The sequence below is a fragment of the Bombina bombina genome, chromosome 1 (assembly GCF_027579735.1).
Source record: "Bombina bombina isolate aBomBom1 chromosome 1, aBomBom1.pri, whole genome shotgun sequence".
Taxonomy (NCBI): domain Eukaryota; kingdom Metazoa; phylum Chordata; class Amphibia; order Anura; family Bombinatoridae; genus Bombina; species Bombina bombina.
In genome coordinates, this window is record NC_069499.1 from 493710996 (window position 1) to 493732084 (window position 21089).

Here is a 21089-nt window from a genome sequence, read left to right on the forward strand (position 1 = left end):
CTACAATCTCTAATGCCCAAGGATTGTGTACATCTCTTGCCCAGGCCTGAGCGAAGAGAGAGAGTCTGCCCCTTACTAGATCCGGTCCCGGATCGGGGGCTACCCCTTCATGCTGTCTTGGTGGCAGCTGCAGGCTTTTTGGCCTGTTTACCCTTATTCCAGCCCTGGTAAGGTTTCCAGTTTGCCTTGGGCTGTGAAGCGTTACCCTCTTGCTTTGCAGCCGGAGAGGATGAAGTGGGGCCGTTCCTGAAATTGCGAAAGGAACGAAAATTAGCTTTGTTCTTTGTTTTAAAGGCTTTGTCCTGAGGGAGAGCATGGCCTTTTCCCCCGGTGATATCTGAAATAATCTCTTTCAATTCAGGACCGAATAGGGTCTTCCCTTTGAAAGAAATATTCAAAAGCTTGGATTTAGACGACACATCGGCCGACCAGGACTTTAGCCATAGCGCCCTGCGCGCCAAAATGGCGAAACCTGAATTTTTCGCAGCTAACTTAGCTATTTGGAAAGCGGCGTCAGTGATAAAAGAATTAGCTAGCTTTAGAGCCTTAATTCTATCCATAATTTCCTCATATGAGGTCTCCGTCTGGAGCGAGTCTTCCAGCGCCTCAAACCAGAAAGCAACTGCAGTAGTTACAGGAATAATGCAGGCAATAGGTTGGAGAAGAAAACCTTGTTGAACAAAAATTTTCTTAAGTAAACCCTCTAATTTTTTATCCATAGGGTCTTTAAAAGCACAACTGTCTTCAATTGGTATGGTTGTGCGTTTAGCTAGTGTAGAAACAGCCCCCTCCACCTTAAGGGACCGTCTGCCACGAGTCCCGCATGGGGTCAGATATGGGGAACATTTTCTTAAAAACAGGAGGGGGGACAAAAGGGACACTGCCCTATCCCACTCCCTAGTAACGATATCCGCAATCCTCTTAGGGTCCTGAAACGCATCCGTGTAAACAGGGACCTCTAGGTACTTGTCCATTTTACACAATTTCTCTGGGATCACCAAAGGGTCACAGTCATCCAGAGTAGCTAATACCTCCCTAAGTAAAACACGGAGGTGTTCTAGTTTAAATTTAAAAGTCAATGCATCTGAATCTGTCTGGGGAGGAACCCTTCCTGAATCAGAGATTTCTCCCTCAGACATCAAATCCCTCGCTCCCACTTCAGAGCGTTGTGAGGGTATATCGGATACGGCTACCAAAGCGTCAGAATGCTCATAATCTGTTCTTAAAACGGAGCTATCACGCTTTGCAGGTAACACGGGCAGTTTAGATAAGAAGGCTGTAAGAGAATTATCCATGACTGCCGCTAAGTCTTGTAATGTAAATGGGTTAGACGCACTAGAGGTACTAGGCGTTGCTTGCGCGGGCGTAACTGGTTGTGACACTTGGGGAGAGGCAGACGGGCTACCCTCGTTACCTTCAGTCTGAGAATCATCTTGGGCCACATTCTTAAGTGCAACAATATGATCTTTAAAGTGTATAGACATATCAGTATAAGTGGGACACATTCTGAGAGGGGGTTCCACCATGGCTTCTAAACACATTGAACAAGGATTTTCCTTAGTGTCAACATGTTTAACAGACTAGTAGAGTACACAAACAGGCTTGGAATCACTTTAATCAAATAAAAAACACAATTTGAAAAAAACGTTACTGTGCCTTTAAGAGATAAAAAGAGCACACAATTTTACAAAACGGTGAAAAATGCACCAATCTTTCTGAAATTTTCACAGTATGTAGCTAAAGCCTTAATAAGATTGCACCCCAAGTTTCAAAACGATTAACCCCTTAATGCCCAAACCGGAGCAGCCTAAAGCCAACACCTGGTTAAATCACTACAGCACCTTGCCACAGCCTTGCTGTGGCCCTACCTTCCCTTAGGGATCAGATTTGGGGGAATATAGCTTCTGAGGCCTAGTAAATCACTCCTAAGTGACTAAAAAACAGCCATGTGGTAATAACCCCAGAAAAAAACCCAAAAGGGCTTTCAAAGTGTCTTGCAAAACGATTTTTCCTTAGCCAAACAATTGATTGCCCTGAATAAGTATCAACCAGTATATTAGCCCTATTATGTAAGCATTCAATTCCTTACTAAGTCTGTGAACATAGCTTACCCTCCCCACATGGGGATCTTGTCAGTTTTCTAGCATTATCTCAGTCTTGTCTAGAAATAATTGACTGAACATACCTTATTGCAGATCACGATGCAAACTGTTCCCCCCAACTGAAGTTTTCTGGTACTCCTCAGTCCTGTGTGGGAACAGCAGTGGATTTTAGTTACAACATGCTAAAATCCTTTTCCTCTCAGCAGAAATCTTCATCACTTTTCTGCTAGAGAGTAAATAGTACAAACTGGTACCATTTAAAATAACAAACTTTTGATTGAAGATAATAAAACTACAATTCTAACACCACATTCACTTTACACTCCCGAGAGAGACCCTAGTGCTTAGAGCCAGCAAAGAGAATGACTGGGGGGTGGAGCTAGAGGGGGAGCTATATGGACAGCTTTGCTGTGTGCTCTCTTTGCTACTTCCTGTAGGGAATGAGAATATCCCACAAATAAAGGATGAATCCGTGGACTGGATACACCTTGCAAGAGAAATACTGATAGTAGCATCTTTATTTTATAATAAAATAACTACAATAAGCAGTTATGAGGGGCTAAAGTTGGCGGGTGTGGGGTGTTTTCATTGCGGTCTATGGGAACTGTGTGTTAATATGTGTATATACATATATTAACACATGAATATATATATATATACAGTATCTCACAAAAGTAAGTACACCCCTCATATTTTTGTAAATATTTTATTATAGCTTTTCATGTGACAACACTGAAGAAATTACACTTTGCTACAATGTAAAGTAGTGAGTGTACAGTCTGTATAACAGTGTAGATTTGCTGTCCCCTCAAAATAACTCATAATGGCTAATTAGGCCCAATTTGGACATTTCCACTTAGGAATGTACTCACTTTTGTTGACAACGGTTTAGACATTAATGGCTGTGTGTTGAGTTATTTTGAGGGGACAGCAAATTTACACTGTTATACAGGCTGTACACGGACTACTTTACATTGTAGCAAAGTGTCATTTCTTCAGTGTTGTCATATGAAAAGATATAATAAAATATTTACAAAAATGTGAGGGGTGTACTTACTTTTGTGAGATACTGTATATATAGTCATATACATATATATTTACAATTTGCTGCTATCGCTGTGCGAATTACCCCCTTCGCTGCGCTAGCATCTCATGCCGTGTCTCACAGCATGACAATGAGGCTCCTATTGGAGCCTATGGAAGCATGCTTTTATTAGCGTGTGCTGGTATTACTCAGTGGAGCGCAAATATCGCTTTGGCGAAAACAATATTTTGCGCTCAAACTTGTAATCTTGCCCACTGTGTTTCCAATAACTTGTTATTCCAGCTGCAGAGTTTTAAATGTATAGGAAATTGCTCCTTTAGGTTTGTTTTTGGATATAAAATATGTGATTCTGTTAATTGTTTCGGAAAACAAAGAAGTGTTACAAAAGGGATCTAAAATACATTATAAAGTACACTTAAACCATCTAATAAAAAATATTTTTTTAAAATATTGCACAAAAAAGTTATAAGAGCTCAAAGATATGAGATCTCAGGTGTTGGGAAAAAAGGCAGGCTTTAACATATAGATACATACATATACATGTCTAAAGATGTATATGTATGTATGTAAGTATATACATATATATATTTATATATATATATGTACAGTATATATATATATATATATATATATATATATATATATATATATATATATATATATATATATATATATGTGTGTGTGTGTGTGTGTGTGTGTGTGTGTGTGTGTGTACATAGGTGTTTATATGTGTGTATTTACAGACATATATATGCATATGAACACATAAATATATATGCACACCCTTAAAGACATTTGTGCATTGGAGCCCTTTGCAGTTAAGTAGATGAAAACATTTAAAAGCATAGTTATGCAATATTCATTTTATATAAAGTTTTATGTGTATTTACTGTAAAGTTTTGAAATTCCAATGTTTTGCACATAGAATACATAGAAATATGTATTTATGCATACATAGAACATATTCTTCTATGTAAAGAACATTGAAATGTGAAATATTCATATTTTCATGTCGGGTTAGCGCAATTGAGAATATGCGATCGTGTTTCGCACGAGTAGAGTGTTAGTTTTTTTTCACTTTTATTTGCTCCATTGACTTCTATGGTTAAATACGGTATCGCACACGTGAAATTCTAAGTTTGACTATTTACGCGCCTTGGGCGAGTGAAGATAGTTTACTTTCAGCTTGTAATGCAAGTGCTACTGCCCCACTTGTAATCTGGCCCTACAAGGGAGAAAAAAAAAATCACAGTTCACTGTCCCTTTTAAGCAATGTTTATCAACTCCACTCCTCAGGACCCTTAACAAGCCAGATATTCATTATATCTTAACTGGAGCACAGGTAAAATATTTAGCTGATGAGTGAGCTCTAGTTAAGATAATTGAGCACAAAATATCGATTCAGTGAAAGCGATATTTGCGCTCAACTTAGTAATACCAGCACAAGTGTAACTTTGCGCTCATGAGATCGCGCTTCAATAGGCTCCAATGGGAGCCTCGTTCTCATGTTGTGAGACACAGAATGAGAACCTAGTACAGCAAAGGGGTAAGCCATGTAGCGATGGGCAGCAAATATAAATATATATGTATTTGAATATATACATATATATGTGTTTATATGTGTATATAAACATATGAACGCATAAAAATATATGTATATAAGCATATACATATACAGTCATGGCCAAAAATATTGGCACCCTGCATTTCTGTCAGATAATGCACCACTTCGCCCAGAAAATTGTTACAATTACAAATGTTTAGGCATTCTCATGTTTATTTTTTTTTGTATCGGTATGACACAAAAAAGTGGAGAAATAAAAGCCAAATCTGACACATTCCACGCAAAAATATAAATGGACTGGACAAAATTATTGGCACCTTCTAAAAATTGTAAGAAATAATTGCATTCCAAGTTTGTGATGCTCCTGTAATTTGTAATTAAACTCACCTGTATCAATTAACAGGTGCTGACAATATAGAAACCACACCGGCAACCAGTTAAAATTAAGAAAAATTCACTCAACCTTTCTGCTGTGTGTCTCTGTGTCCCAAACTGAGCATGGAGAAGAGAAAGAGTAGCAAAGAATTGTCTGATGATTTGAGAACAAAAATTGTGGAAAAGCATGGACAATCTCAAGGTTACAAGTCCATCTGCAGAGATCTTAATGTTCCTGTGTCCACTGTGCACAACATTGTCAAGAAGTTTACAGCCCATGGCACTGAAGCTAATCTCCCTGGACGTGGACGAAAGAGAAAAATTGATCAAAGATTGCAACGAAGGATTGTTTGAATGGTGGATAATGAATCTCAATCAACTTCCAGACAAATTCAAGTTAACCTTCAGACGCAGGGTACAAACATGTTAGCTCCCACTATACATCGCCATCTGAATGAAAAGGGACGCTATGGTAGGAGACCCAGGAGGACCAAACTGCTGACCCAGAAACATAAAAAAGCCAGATTGGAGTTTGCCAAAACTTACTTGAGGAAGCCAAAATCCTTTTGGGGAGGATGTGCTGTGGACAGATGAAACAAAATTACAGCTTTTTGGTAAATCCCATCATTCTACTGCTTTCAGAAAAAGAAATGAGGCTTTTAAAGAAAAGAATACAGTCCCTACAGTCAAACATGGTGAAGGTTCACTGATGTTTTGGGGTTGCTTTGCTGCTTCAGGCACTGGATGTCTTGACTGTGTGCATAGCATTATGAAATCTGAAGACTTGTAAATAATTCTGTGGTACAATGTAGGGCCCAGTGTTAGAAAGTTCTGTCTCCTTCAGAGGTCATGGGTCTTACAGCAGGACAATGACCCAAAGCACAAGTCAAAAAGCACTCAGAAATGGTTTAAGACAAAGCACTAGAGAGTACTGACGTCTATCTGCGATTAAAATGACAGTGCTACCAAGGATTTTATATTTATTTCAGACCCTACCAATAGGCATTTCAAACTGTGATTTTGACAATCTCCAAACTTGCATAAATAGCTTTATAAGAGGCACCAAAAAAAGCCAGACTCCCTACATCTATATTCACAAGGCATAGGAAATTATTAGGTATGGGAGCACCAAATCTTAGACATTACTTTCAAGCAGCTAGGCTAGCCCAAACTACCCGTCTTAATAAAATGGAAGATGAGATTAGATGGACCGTACTAGAGTCAGATATAAATGACTTACAACCCCAAGAGTTAGCTTTGTGGGATCCAAAGCGAGCTCAAGGTAAAAAACTCAATACATTTCTAATTACAGACTATATGCTTAAATCTTGGTCTACACTCACCTCATCCCTCAAACTACTCCCTAGCAGATCGCTCAAGACTCCTCTGAAATTAATAGATTCCAACTATAAAGAAATGGGAAAATAGAGGCCTATACAGGATTGCAGATTTAGTAGATAAAGGTAAAATAATGACATACACACAGCTACAGGATAAATTAATTTCTATCAAATTGCACTGGTGTCAGGGTGCCAGGAATCAGAGTGAGACGAGAAGTGCAAAAATAATCACACCTTTATTAATAGCAAAAAATAATAAAAAGTCCACAAGTCAAATAACAAGCCAGGAATCAAAACCAGAGCTGGTAGTCAGACGAGCCGAGTCAGGAGCCAAAGCGAGTAGTCAGACGAGCCGGAATCAGGAACAAGGAGAACAGCAGAGTCAGGAACAAGCCAGGGATCAGGAACCAGGAGGAACGTCAGACAGCCAGGTAATACACAGGAGCTCTCACAAACAGGTCTGAGACAACGCAAGGGCAAAGCATACTGAACAGAGGCCCTTTAAATAATAAGTGATGACATCACAATTCTGAGACTGCATCCTGTCTCACACGAATGATGTACACTAGTCTGGCCATAAAAGGAAGTACAGGAAATGGGCAGCATTACACAGTATGCACCAGAGTCAGCAAGAGAGGTGAGTAAAATGGCTGCCAGCAGCACATGGCAAACAAAACAGGGAAAAAACCCTGGTTTTTATATTTACAGCTATCCTCTACCATACGTGACTACCTACTTTCATCGAAAGGCTACCCTTTTACCACCCTAGAAAACATCTGCAGCTCCTCATCCAGACCTAGAAAAACTATCATACAACTATACCAAATGATCCAGTCCTCAATGCAAAGCACTAAAACAAGCCTACGTCTTAAATGGGAAGCTGACTTAAACATAGAAATTGATATTCCCAACTGGAATAACATTTTATACAATGCATGCAGAGGCCTATTAAGTGCTGACATGATGAAGAATTGCCTTAAAACAAACTTTAGATGGTTCCACAATGAAAAAGTACAAGCGTACAGAGTTCTCCAGTAAACAAATGATGGTGCCGGGTATAGAGACAAAGTTGTATACATATATGATAAACAAACCCTGGGGGGTAAAATCTCAAATTGTGGAGGGTATCGTAGCGACAATGGTGCTGTATCTTAACGCTGGCAAAAAATGGAACTCACTACTTACAAGAATGTAGACGCACCCGGTCGACGGGGAAACAGCAGCATCCAGCCGGTCCTGTCCCAAGTAATTATAACAGGATTACTCCAATACGACTGGTAAGCCAGTTTGGCGTTCTGTGCCTTCTAACTCCTCGAGGCTGCACGACTCAATGCACCGGCACTTCCTGATGACGTAGTCCGACGTCAGCTGTAAACAGTGCTCCTCGCTACATTACCATCCTCCACATCGTTACTTCCCCCAGGGCGCATACAACAACTCACGGCTGCAGGGCACTGTTAGACAGAAGGGCTCCTTACCCTTCTCGACAAATAGAAAAAATAAGTCCAGAAAGCTGCCACTTAATATAAATAAAAAGTCCAAACTTTATTAAGGATCCAAATCCATTAAAAACGTATGGAGGTAACATCAAAGGTAGGGGGAGAGACGAATAAGTCTTACATGTTTCGGCAAGGTATAGCCATAATCATAGACATAAATTCATACAGGTGTCACACTTATTTACAAAGGTAAAATGTTCCCCATTGGTTAAAACATAACACACCCTTCCCCTTCCCTCGCTTGCAAGAGAACAAAAGTTAACCATTTAAGCTGCATAAGTATTTGACTATCATGAATGACACAAATGAAAATACAGAAATAGTTTAAATTAAAAAAAAAAAAATTCTGAACACGAAGCCAAAGGCTTTGTGGGGAATCTTAATTCTTGCATTCCTGATATTCAATGTACATATGAGTGGCAGCCCAATACAATACATTTCTTGGATGTGGAACTGAGTTTTAATATGTGTAATGGATTTGGATCCTTAATAAAGTAGGACTTTTTATTTATAGTAAGTGGCAGCTTTCTGGACTTATTTTTTCTAAACTTTAGATGGTATCTCACCCCAATTATTACTTCTCATACCACTAGACAGGGGTCCAAACTATGTTACAGAGGTTGTGAACTTGAGGGCACATACAGTCACATGTGGCGGGACTGTTCTCACTCTACGTTAAATTGGAATAAATTATCACTTTTTTTTCCTAGACAGCCCCATTCAACTGACCATGAGCCAAGCACTACTAAATGAATGCCTACGGCAGTTTAACAAATTCATCAATCAATTTATCAAGATTTTATGCACAGCTACACGTATATGTATAGCCCGACACTGGAAAGATGGTGCTCCCTCCTGGGACGAAATCCTACGTAAGATCAGGCACTTTTACAACATGTCAGCACAAGCAGCAATAATATAAGACAATCAGGAAGCTTTTTATAAGATCTGGTTTTATTGGATCACATATGATTCTATATAGTTTAGAACAAACAGACACTTAATTCATCACTACAATGATATTCTATGTATCCAGACGTCGATCAGCTACCAAGTACATTTTAAAAGATACAGGAAACCTTGCAAGGTGTGTCTTGGTCAGAAGGCATTTTTTTCTCCTACACTTCTTCTTACCTCTTTATTTCCGTTTCTTTAATTTTCTTTCTTTATTCCTCTCTAAGCCAAGACCTTCACACTTTATTTGAATGTGAAGGGATGAGGCTCTGCCCCAACCCCTTTCAGATCACCAAGGCATGATGTCAGATAAGTTTCACTGTTATTGTCAATAATAGAGTTCTTGAACAATATAAATCTGTTACAGGGTTATACAAATACTTATGTTTCAGAATCTCTTTAGAATATATAGAAAATGCTTGTTACTAGTTGACGTGTTGAAATGGCTGTCATTATGCTGCAATGTTTCAAATAATTTCTTGTCTCTTTTTATGTACAAATAATATTTCAATAAAAATGTATTTCATTTAACCCCTAAAAACTGCTTAGTGCAGTTTAAAATGCTACATTTTTTTTATTTTAAAAAGGAGACCTAACATTTTATTTTGGGGGCAATTGGGTGACATTTTAAAAATTAACCAGAGGCCTGTAAACGTAATGTACATGGGTTCATTTCAGTTCTAAATAGAAGCATTTTTGCAATTGACTTCCTTTAGTAAACAATGCTTCTAGTAAGAAGTTACTAGTATTTTTCAGTAGCATAAGCACATATTCTGTCAGTGCCCTAGCATTCATACACCACACCTTCTCAGAGTCAGCAGTGACTTGTATGACACAAGTGAAGTCTTCACTGACACAATACACAACACCTCAAGCTCTCTGAGCAGGCATGGTGTTTTATTCCTGATCATCTAGACATACAGTGGGGAAAAAAGTATTTAGTCAGCCACCAATTGTGCAAGTTCTCCCACTTAAGAAGATGAGAGAAGCCTGTAATTTTCATCATAGGTATACCTCAACTATGAGAGACAAAATGTGGAAACAAATCCAGACAATCACATTGTCTGATTTGGAAATAATTTATTTGCAAATTATGGTGGAAAATAAGTATTTGGTCACCTACAAACAAGCAAGATTTCTGTCTCTCACAGACCTGTATCTTCTTCTTTAAAAGGCTCCTCTGTCCTCCACTCGAAGGACACCAGAAACAAAATTGTAGACCTGCACCAGGCTGGGAAGACTGAATCTGCAATAGGCAAGCAGCTTGGTGTGAAGAAATCAACTGTGGGAGCAATAATTAGAAAATGGAAGACATACAAGACCACTGATAATCTCCCTTGATCTGGGGCTCCACGCAAGATCTCACCCCGTGGGGTCAAAATGATCACAAGAACGGTGAGCAAACATCCCAGAACCACATGGGGGGACCTAGTGAATGACCTGCAGAAAGCTGGAGCAACATAACAAAGGCTACCATCAGTAACACACTACGCTGCCAGGGACTCAGATCCTGCAGTGCCAGACATGTCCCCCTGCTTAAGTCAGTACATGTCCGGGCCCGTCTGAAGTATGATAGAGAGCATTTGGATGATCCAGAAGTGGATTGGGAGAATATCATATGGTCAGATGAAACCAAAGTAGAACTGTTTGGTAGAAACACAACTTGTCGTGTTTGGAGGAGAGAGAACACCATACCTACTGTGAAGCATGGGGGTGGCAACATCATGCTTTGGGGCTGTTTCTCAGCAAAGGGAACAGGACGACTGATCCATGTACATGAAAGAATGAATGGGGCCATGTATCGTGAGATTTTGATTGCAAACCTCCTTCCATCAGCAAGGGCATTGAAGATGAAATGTGGCTGGTCTTTCAGCATGACAATGATCCCAAACACACCGCCCGGGCAACGAAGGAGTGGCTTCGTAAGAAGCATTTCAAGGTTCTGGAGTGGCCTAGCCAGTCTCCAGATCTCAACCCTATAGAAAACCTTTGGAGGAAGTTGAAAGTCCGTGTTGCCCAGTGACAGCCTCAAAACATCACTGCTCTAGAGGAGATCTGCATGCAGGAATGGGCCAACATACCAGCAACAGTGTGTGACAACCTTGTGAAAACTTACAGAAAATGTTTGACCTCTGTCATTGCCAACAAAGGATATATAGCAAAGTATTGAGTTGAACTTTTGATATTGACCAAATACTTATTTTACACCATAATTTGCAAATAAATTCTTTCCAAATCAGACAATGTGATTGTATGAATTTGTTTCCACATTTTGTCTCTCATAGTTGAGGTATACCTATGATGAAAATTACAGGCCTCTCTCATCTTCTTAAGTGGGAGAACTTGCACAACTGATGGCTGACTAAATACTTTTTTCCCCCACTGTACATAACATGTGCATATGCTGTTGAAACTGTATTAATGTTAACGTGAAGCATTTTTGCTAATGAAAATATACAGCAAAAAATGCTTCTATTCAAAATCAAAATCCTTCATGCACATTTCAAATTTGACCTATATATCCCATGAAGAAAAATCTGTTTAAAGCAATAGTATAGTCAAAATTCAACTTTCATGATTCAGATAGAGCATGCAATTTTAAGCAACTGTTACAAACTGCTATTTGTAACTGGCCCTTTAAATGGAAAATTGCCCTGCTTTCCTGGATTTTGGAGAAGCCTATTTGCCAGCCTCCTTCCTCATGACTATGGCCCCTGGAAGATTGTGCCCCTGAGAGTATATTAACTTTTATTGGGTGTGTATGGCCCTTTAAGAACCGTCTGGGGACATATTGTGACTTTGGTGAACAATGCCCCTTTAAGACTATGTCCCCAGACCTGTGAAATGACTTGTCCCTGGCTTTCTCCCACTTGGTTCAGTTTCATTGTGTGCCATTAAGAGTTAATTTTGTTCAATTCTAAATACAAGTTTGCTGGGATCAGCTCTAATTAGGTTTAGTGATAAACCTTACCATTGTCTAATCAGACTGCTAGTGATAAGGTGGACTGCATTGTTTTATTGTGTGTAACTTGTTATCTGCTGAAGTAATGTTGTGGCCTGTCAAAGGGAGTGTCTCTCTATCTAATATCAAATGTGTGATGGGGGATTTTATGCCTCCCCCTGAGAGTGTCCTGTTTGCATGTAACCTCAAAAAAAGCAGGCTGTGTGTCCAGCACATCAGACCTATTCTGTCCCTCTAACTTGCAGCTTTGACTCATGTTTGTAGGGGCCAGCTATAATCACTACAGGGATTGCTATGCTCTATATACTCCCTTAGCTACTGAGCTCCTGTAAGAGCTCTTGTTCCTGGGTTCACCTACTGGAGCCTGGTCGTAGGTCCAGGGCGCAGAGCAGACGGCGAGATACCAGCCCAGCAGCGGTGGTTCGTAGAGTCTGCATTACTTATGGTGGCTACACAGCAGTTAGAGTGTCTACGGTGCTGCTGCTCTTTTGGGGAGCGCTGGGAACATCCTTTTCTACGGTCCAACTTCCAGCCAGCCTGGAGGCAACCGTAACATTTGGCGGCAGCGGTGGGATAGCGCAAGGAGCAGCACCCCAACAGCACTGGTATCGTAGGAGAGTTATTGAGGGCAACGTTTGCCACTGCGCAGCATCCCTACCTACAGCAGCATGGAGCTGACAAGACACTGGTCAGAACCCTGTGAAGAGCACCTCAACCTGATCCGTCGCTATGAGGGCGCTGATTTCGTTCCAGAGGTAAAGAGGCGACTAGTCCGATATGGTCCTGTCCCCCAGCAGCAGAGGAATATGCAGGGAATTGGGAGCCCAGACTCCATTACCCAGCGGCAGGCTGAGTTACAGGGGGCAGAGACAGTTGGTCCTGTCCCCCAGCAGCAGAGTGAATTGCAGGGAATTGGGAGCCCAGACTCCATTCCCCAGCAGCAGGCTGAGTTACAGGGGGCAGAGACAGTTGGTCCTGTCCCCCAGCAGCAGAGGAATATGCAGGGAATTGTGAGCCCAGACTCCATTCCCCAGCGGCTGGAAGTATGTATGGGAGAGGAGCTTGTTACCCCCTCTCCCCAGCGGCAGCTTAACGCACCAGGGGGAGACAGTAAGCCCCACAACCGTGCAGATGGGACCGTGGTCTCTGCACTTACAGCACAGGGGGCAGAGACAGTTGCTCCTGTCCCCCATCAGCAGAGTGAGATGCAGTGGATTGGGAGCCCAGTCTCCATTCTCCAGCTAACTCCTAACTTGGGCCCAGGGTTAACAGTGGAGATGTTAACCCCCACTGACCCCCACGTTCCCTTTGCCACCGGGCAGGACTATGCCCAAATGCCCCCAGCAGAAGAGCTGGCATTAGGACAGAGCGCAGCTGGCCTCTGCCCTACAGACCCCCTTGTTACAGGGCTGGCCTGCAAACCCCTCACCCCAGCAGAAGAGCTGGCATCAGGACAGAGCGCTGCTGGCCTCTGCCCTACAGACCCCCTTGTTACAGGACTGGCCTGCAAACCCCTCACCCCAGCAGAAGCGCTGGCACCAGGGCAGAGTGCCGCTGGCCTCTGCCCCCCAAGTACCACCAGCTATTTGCCCAGCTGCGCCAGGAAGGCCGAGGATGCTACACTTTCATCCTACAACCTGGAACCTACAGGCCAGTACTACTTATTGTGGGGTGGCTACTTTGCTGCTAATGTTTATTTGTGGGTGGGTTACGAGACTAACTTAGGCACTGACCGACAGAAGGTCAGGTGCCTGGTTAGTCTCCCTCCAAAAGGGGAGATATGTTACAAACTGCTATTTGTAACTGGCCCTTTAAATGGAAAATTGCCCTGCTTCCCTGGATTTTGGAGAAGCCTATTTGCCAGCCTCCTTCCTCATGACTATGGCCCCTGGCAGATTGTGCCCCTGAGAGTATATTAACTTTTATTGGGTGTGTATGGCCCTTTAAGAACCGTCTGGGGACATATTGTGACTTTGGTGAACAATGCCCCTTTAAGACTATGTCCCCAGACCTGTGAAATGACTTGTCCCTGGCTTTCTCCCACTTGGTTCAGTTTCATTGTGTGCCATTAAGAGTTAATTTTGTTCAATTCTAAATACAAGTTTGCTGGGATCAGCTCTAATTAGGTTTAGTGATAAACCTTACCATTGTCTAATCAGACTGCTAGTGATAAGGTGGACTGCATTGTTTTATTGTGTGTAACTTGTTATCTGCTGAAGTAATGTTGTGGCCTGTCAAAGGGAGTGTCTCTCTATCTAATATCAAATGTGTGATGGGGGATTTTATGCCTCCCCCTGAGAGTGTCCTGTTTGCATGTAACCTCAAAAAAAGCAGGCTGTGTGTCCAGCACATCAGACCTATTCTGTCCCTCTAACTTGCAGCTTTGACTCATGTTTGTAGGGGCCAGCTATAATCACTACAGGGATTGCTATGCTCTATATACTCCCTTAGCTACTGAGCTCCTGTAAGAGCTCTTGTTCCTGGGTTCACCTACTGGAGCCTGGTCGTAGGTCCAGGGCGCAGAGCAGACGGCGAGATACCAGCCCAGCAGCGGTGGTTCGTAGTGTCTGCGTTACTTATGGTGGCTACGCAGCAGTTAGAGTGTCTACGGTGCTGCTGCTCTTTTGGGGAGCGCTAGGAGCATCCTTTTCTACGGTCCAACTTCCAGCCAGCCTGGAGGCAACCGTAACAGCAACTTTCTAATTTACTCCTATTATCAAATTTTCTTCATTCTCTTGGTATCTTTATTTGAATATAAGCTTAGGAGCCGGCCCATTTTTGGTTCAGCACCTGTGTAGTGCTTGCTGATTTGTGGCTCCATTTAGACACCAATCAGAAAGTGCTACCCAGGTGCTAAACCAAAAATGGGCCGGTTTCTATGCTTACATTCTTGCTTTTTCAAATAAAGATACCAACAGAATGAAGAAAAATTGATAACATGAGTAATTTAGAAAGTTGCTTAAAATTGCATGCTCTATCTGAATCATGAAAGTTGACTTTTCGCTAGACTATTCCTTTAAATTTAAAGTTGAAACTAGTATTGCTTGTGTACTTCCAACTAATCCTCACTTGGCTGATAAGGGCACCTGCCGCAACTAAAAGTTTTTTTATTTAAGCAGTAACATGAATCTTTATAAAAAAAAAAAAAAAAAAAAAGAGAAATAATTTCAAAATGCCCTCTTTTAGAAAGACTACAATATCACTTTAAAGTGAATGTCAATTTAAAGTGATTACCTAAAGTGAAATGATAGCAGTTAAAAAATGAATGAGTTTCATTCATGAAATTGCTAGTATATACTTATCTTCAAAGATATTTTACTATAAACGCTATACAGATAATAGCTAAAGCTCCGGTCGCCATTTTCAGCATTTGATTGACAGATGACTCATCTGCAATCAACTAATCGTTGTTGCTGAATGCCCCGGGGGGGGGGGGGGGGGGGGAACAACGATTAGTTGATTGCAGATGAGTCATCTGTTTATCAAATGCTGAAAATGGCGACCGGAGCTTCAGCTATTTTCCGTATAGAGTTTATAGTGAAATATCTCTGAAGATAAGTATATACTAACGATTTCATGAATTAAACTCTCATTCATTTTTTAACTGCTATCGTTTCACTTTAGGTAATCTCTTTAACTTGACATTCACTTTAAGTACCAAACTAATGAACTATTTATAATCTTTTATAGCCTCATGCACATACAAACACAGCCATGTACCAACAAAGAATACATTGAAATCAAGAGATACATCCTTAAGATCTCTCATTAGCGACATAAGCATAAAAAGAACCTAGAAGATAAGTCAATATCGCAAAACATTGTATTGTCAACTCATGTGAGATGGCTTATAGAACATTAGAGTGGTCTCCTCAGACAGAATAGACTGACATTTCAAATAACAAAAGCAGTGTGAATGATCAACAGTATAATTGAGCAACATAGTCTGCTGTAAGATAGGATCAAAGAATATTTCAGAAATTAATAATATTTTCATTTCTATTCAGGCCTCTAAGAGAAAGGGCGTGAGATGCCTGGAATCCTACACTGTGGTAAATCACAATAGCAGGGTGCTGTCTCTAACTAGACAAATGGAGAGATTAGAAACTTCAGAAGCACTTCAGTCACATTAACACAGGACAAAGATACTTGTCATACATGTCTCTCATCAGGATGCCACAGCTCTCTATATTTACATTACTATACATTTATATAAAATAAAATGTGAGAAAATTGCCTAGGGCTTATCTTTTTATTATTCATACCGCCTAACTTTTTTTTGACTATTCTACCTACATCTGAATACAAATACCCTTGCCTGGCTACTAAATGTCCAGGTGGCTCTTCAACGTGGCTGTCTCCTGAGATTCACATAAATTGGTTGAGAATAGAATTGAAGGTAAATCCTGTGAGTCAGATTTGACCATCAGGTGCATTATATGGCTTCAGAAGACCTTGTAATTCCATAAAATAAAAATAATTTTAAAACAAGCAGACAGCTCAATATAAAATAAAAATGATCTAAATTCAAACTTGCATTACTAATTAAAGTGACAGCCTGTCATAAAATTATTTCTGTATACATATTACAAATAGGCCTGTGAGGCTCTTTTTTATATGAGGCAGAAAATTAAACCTTTGGAACTGTATACTTTTGTATTTTAAATATTAAGTAGTTTTTTTGTATTTAGTTTTTAGAGACTTTGCTCCTTACTGACTGTAAAATATTTTTTTCCTCCTTTAATATTAAAGGGTAAATTCTCAGAAAATAAAAAATCATCAGACTTTTTAATAGCCCAAGTGTTGTTTATATGGGGGTTGATCACAATACTTAAAAAAAAAAAAAAATCCTAGGTAGGCTCATATGCCAATTTCTAACCAGCCTCTGATCTCAAAGCATTACAGTTTCACAGCTTAGTTGATATGTTCCATAAAGATAACATTGTGCTCACGCCTGTGGAGTTACTCATAAGAGGGCACTGATTGGCTAAAATGCAAGTCTGTCAAAAGAACTGAGATAATGGGGCAGTTTGCAGAGGCTTTGATGCAACGTAATCACAGAGGTAAAAAGTATATTACTATAACTGTGTTGAATATACAAAACTGGGTAATGAAGGGATCTTTTTAAACAATAAAAATTCGGAAGTAGACTGTTTCTTTAAACTAAAATTTGACTGCACTTAAAATGGGCCAATGTTATAGTAAGGAGGATTTGCCATTAAGACGGACTGTCCCTAGCAAATGAAGATGGGAGGCCTTTAAACACTGACCACACATAACTTCCACTAGTCTGTGATTAAAAACATACAACAGACAAGTAAGAAATGCATCTATTTCCTTTAATAACACTAAGCAGACTAATAAAGAAATTCATCTGAAAAGTAACCTTCCTTCTCTGGCCAGTTATCTATAGTACAATAAAACTGGTTCAGCACATTTTTTACTAAAACAAAACATTCTGATAAAGGCATAGGGGTAGATCTAACAAGCAGCGGATGCTGCAATCTACCCCCGATGTTTCCGGATCGCCAGAAACTTAAAGGGCCATAATACCCAAATGTTTAAACACTTGAAAGTTATGCAGCATAGCTGTAAAAAGCTGACTGGAAAATATCTCCTGAACATCTCTATGTAAAAAAGAAAGATATTTTACCTCAAAAGTTCCTCAGTAGCCACCTCCCATTGTAAAGGATTTCTAAGCAGCATTTTAGTGTGTCTGTCCTGGGACAGCTGAAAGGATGAGCCTCGTGAACTCTCATATTATTTCACCAATCAGGTAAAGGAAGCTTACTATGAAATCTCATGAGAGTTAAGTCAAATCTCATGAGATCACAGTAAGAGTTAATAACCTCAGCACTGCTGATGCTGATTGGCTGCTTTTCATTTCTTCATTTTTTTTTTTATTTTTACCTGCAGCTGGGAGCAGGTGAAGTATAACTTTTTACACAGAACTTACTCTGTTGAGCTGAGGAAATTGTGAGGTAAAATGTCTTCCTTTTTTACATAGAGATGCTCAGGTGATATTTTCCTGTCAGCTTTTTACAGTTATACTGCATCAGTTTCAAGTGATTTAGCATATGAGTATTATGTCCCTTTAAGTTAAGAAGCAGCGGCCGTAAGATCGGGATAATTGACACCTCTGCTAGCGGCCGATTGGACGCAAATGAGCAGGGGGCGGCATTATCCAAGCATTTAGCGATATTGGGCGAACAACAGAGTCAGAATTATGTCCGCCCGCCATATAATAAATCTACCCCATAAACTGAAACATATAGTCAATAACCTGCAATCTCTATTGCTTAGATCTTTCATTAGACATCTGTACTTTGTCTTTCACTTAGGAATTTTTCAATACAAAAAGACCTACCTTATGTTCTTATGTCTCTCATTGCTCCTTATTTCTTCCCACCTTTCAGTTTCCCACACCTAACTCTACTATTTCCGTGACCATTTCTCTTGCTCTCACATTATCTTTCTCTTTACCCCCTTTTCTCTAGTTTTTCTGAATTTGAATTTTTATCTTTCTCCCAATCCCCCAATTTAAAATCTCCTCTTTCCTTATGTATCTTTCCAGTGGACATCTTTGCTCCCTATGAGTTTTTTATTCTCCTCTAACACTAAGTCTATATTGTGCTTTGCGATTGGTACTCTGGTACACACACCTGTTTGCTTGTCTACCCATCATCTCTTTCTTAGCTCATTATCATGCTTCTTTCCTCTCAAAACAAACAAAACAAAAAACCCTCTATGGCTTTTGAACCTATAGGCACTATAAACTTAGATGAAAAATAACCTGGGCAAAAGAGATCCTGAGTTAAAAAGAAACAGGGGAAAGAACAACTAACAAGAATCCTCACTCACCCCCACTGAGGGTTTAGGCCACAATTGGGTGTATCGAATTCCACAAACCCTAGACAGTCATCCTCATATTGATATACTGTAGCTTTTCCAGTGGATATACAAACATACGTATAGTTTCTGAGTGCAGTCGACTACAGTAATATTTAAATAAAACAGATGCTATATTTTACCTTGGTTTTTTCTTGATTTGCGCAAACTGCTCTCTCTGCTTGAATGGAAAACATGATCTCTAATGGGTTCACTGTCCAAATGAATTTCTTCGTCTATTCCACTTTCAGAGGAATGACCACTCAGAGTCCCTTCAGAACAGTTTTTAGATTCATCAGCACAAGGCCTCAACCCACCTCCCGGCAACCCATGTAATGCAGAAGGACCCCACATTGGCTGTGAACCAACATCATCCGTCTTTAATCGACTTCTAGTCAATGTGTTAACTGATGCTGGACATGAGCAGGGATGAACAGTAGAAACTGCAGGAAAAAATAAAAATAAGCAAGTCAAAATCCATATAATAGCACAAACTCTATCTTCTGGGTATGTCACCTGTAAACAACTGTGAGAATGTGTCACCTTTCCCCCATTTTTACATACGTGAATAACCAAGAAGACAGAAGTGATTATCCTCATATTCAGAAGCACATTCATAATCAATGTAAAACCAGTGCAACAGTTGAATTTAATGTTAGGTAAACGGATCTGCTGCAATGGAATTCTTTCATAATCTGCAGAATTTCAGAGCAGACAGTAATTATAACGTTGTGCCAACAAACTACTTGAAAACCCTGGTGGAAAGTTTATCTAATATCCCTTGATTGTGGCCAATTAATGCTAGCTCTAAATGAGTTTGTTCACTGCTCTAAGCAATCACTGTGTAGTTTTAGCTGATTCAGGTAGCATTCTAAGGTTATGGAATTTTACTTTCTACAGCAAAAGAAAAGTGTTTTATACAACAAATATAATATAATATAAATGCAGTAAAGTTTCTTTCCATTATTAATAAGTTAATTTATGTAAAACCACGTTTTGAGTTTAACTTCCCTTAAGGTGATGTTATACTAGTAGAGGATATCAGGTGTTAAGGATATTAGGAAGTGTGAAGGAGTTATAATACAAAGGGCATAGGAAACACAAATTATAATGAGGTAGGATTTACTCTTCCGTTAAGATGTGTATGTGTTTAACATAAAGAAATCTGAACTTTTGCATTTATAATATTCATATGCTGAATCATAACTTACTCATGCAAAACACATGTTTTTATTGGGTCAGAATATACTTCTGCAAAATATATTTACACACTTCTCATAATCCCACTGGAAAATCCCACAAGAATCTATTAATATATTGGTCAGAACTATAGAGATCTACTGGTAGATCCTTGTCTACGTTTTGGGCACAACTGGTGTACACAGACAGTTACACTTTTCAGGTGTTACATTTCTAGGTGGTACAAACAAAGACAGAGTGACATTATGGTGTTGAGATGATCATTGAATTGACAAGATACTAACAGAGATGTGAAACCAGGTGCTGAGGGGAGTTTGGAGGCAAAGTGAAGTTCTGATGATTGAGTAGTATGATGAGATACAAACATCTGAAAGAGAGGCAATGTGATGTGTAATGAAAGTGAGGCTGAATGTGTGTGAGGTAAGAAAATGTAACGCTAATGTGTGGGTGATTGTGATTTTTCAGACACAGTGATGTTGTGGATATGGGGAGGTTATTAGAGACAATGAGGAGGAGAAGACAGTATTTAATGGTGCAGAAATTAAAATGAAGATTGTGTGTGAAGATGAGAAATTATTGTTGAGGTGAAAATGAGTTAGTGAGGAGAGAGGGTAATAGTAAGCTTTAGAATAGATAAGGAGATGTGGGAGGGGGTCAAGTAACATACAAACGTATTGATTTATAGCCTTAAAGGGATACTAAACCCAATTTTTTTTCTTTCATGATTCAGATAGAGTATGAGATTTTAAGCACCTTTCTAATTTACTCCTATTGTCAATTTTTCTTTGTTCTCATGCTATCTTGATTTGAAAAAGCAGTACTGTAAGCTTTAGAGCCAGACCATTTTTTTGTTCAGCACATGGGTAGCACTTGCTGATTTGTGGCTAAATGTAGCAAACCAATCAGCAGCTCTACCAAGGTGCTGAACTAAAAAATGGGCCGGCTCCTAACCTTTTATTACTGCTTTTTCAAATCAAGATAACATGAGAACAAAGAAAAATTGATAATAGGAGTAAATTAGAAAGTTGCTTAAAATGGCATGCTCTATCTGAATCATGAAAGAAAAAAAGAGAGGTTAGTATCCCTTTAACTTGAAATTGTGGCCAAAATAATTGGATTTTTAAAAGTGCCATAATATAAACAAACACCTTTGTTCCTAA

The 21089-nt window shown here is 39.8% G+C and overlaps 1 protein-coding gene across 1 annotated transcript in view; it reads right to left on the reverse strand.

Moving 5' to 3' along the window:
- Window positions 1-21089, reverse strand: part of RFTN2 (raftlin family member 2) — a 198903-nt gene that overhangs the window by 132715 nt on the left and 45099 nt on the right. Inside the window, exon 5 of the mRNA XM_053698565.1 lies at window positions 18873-19172. Within this exon, the coding sequence (XP_053554540.1) occupies window positions 18873-19172 (300 nt within the window). The remainder of the gene's footprint in view (window positions 1-18872; window positions 19173-21089) is intronic.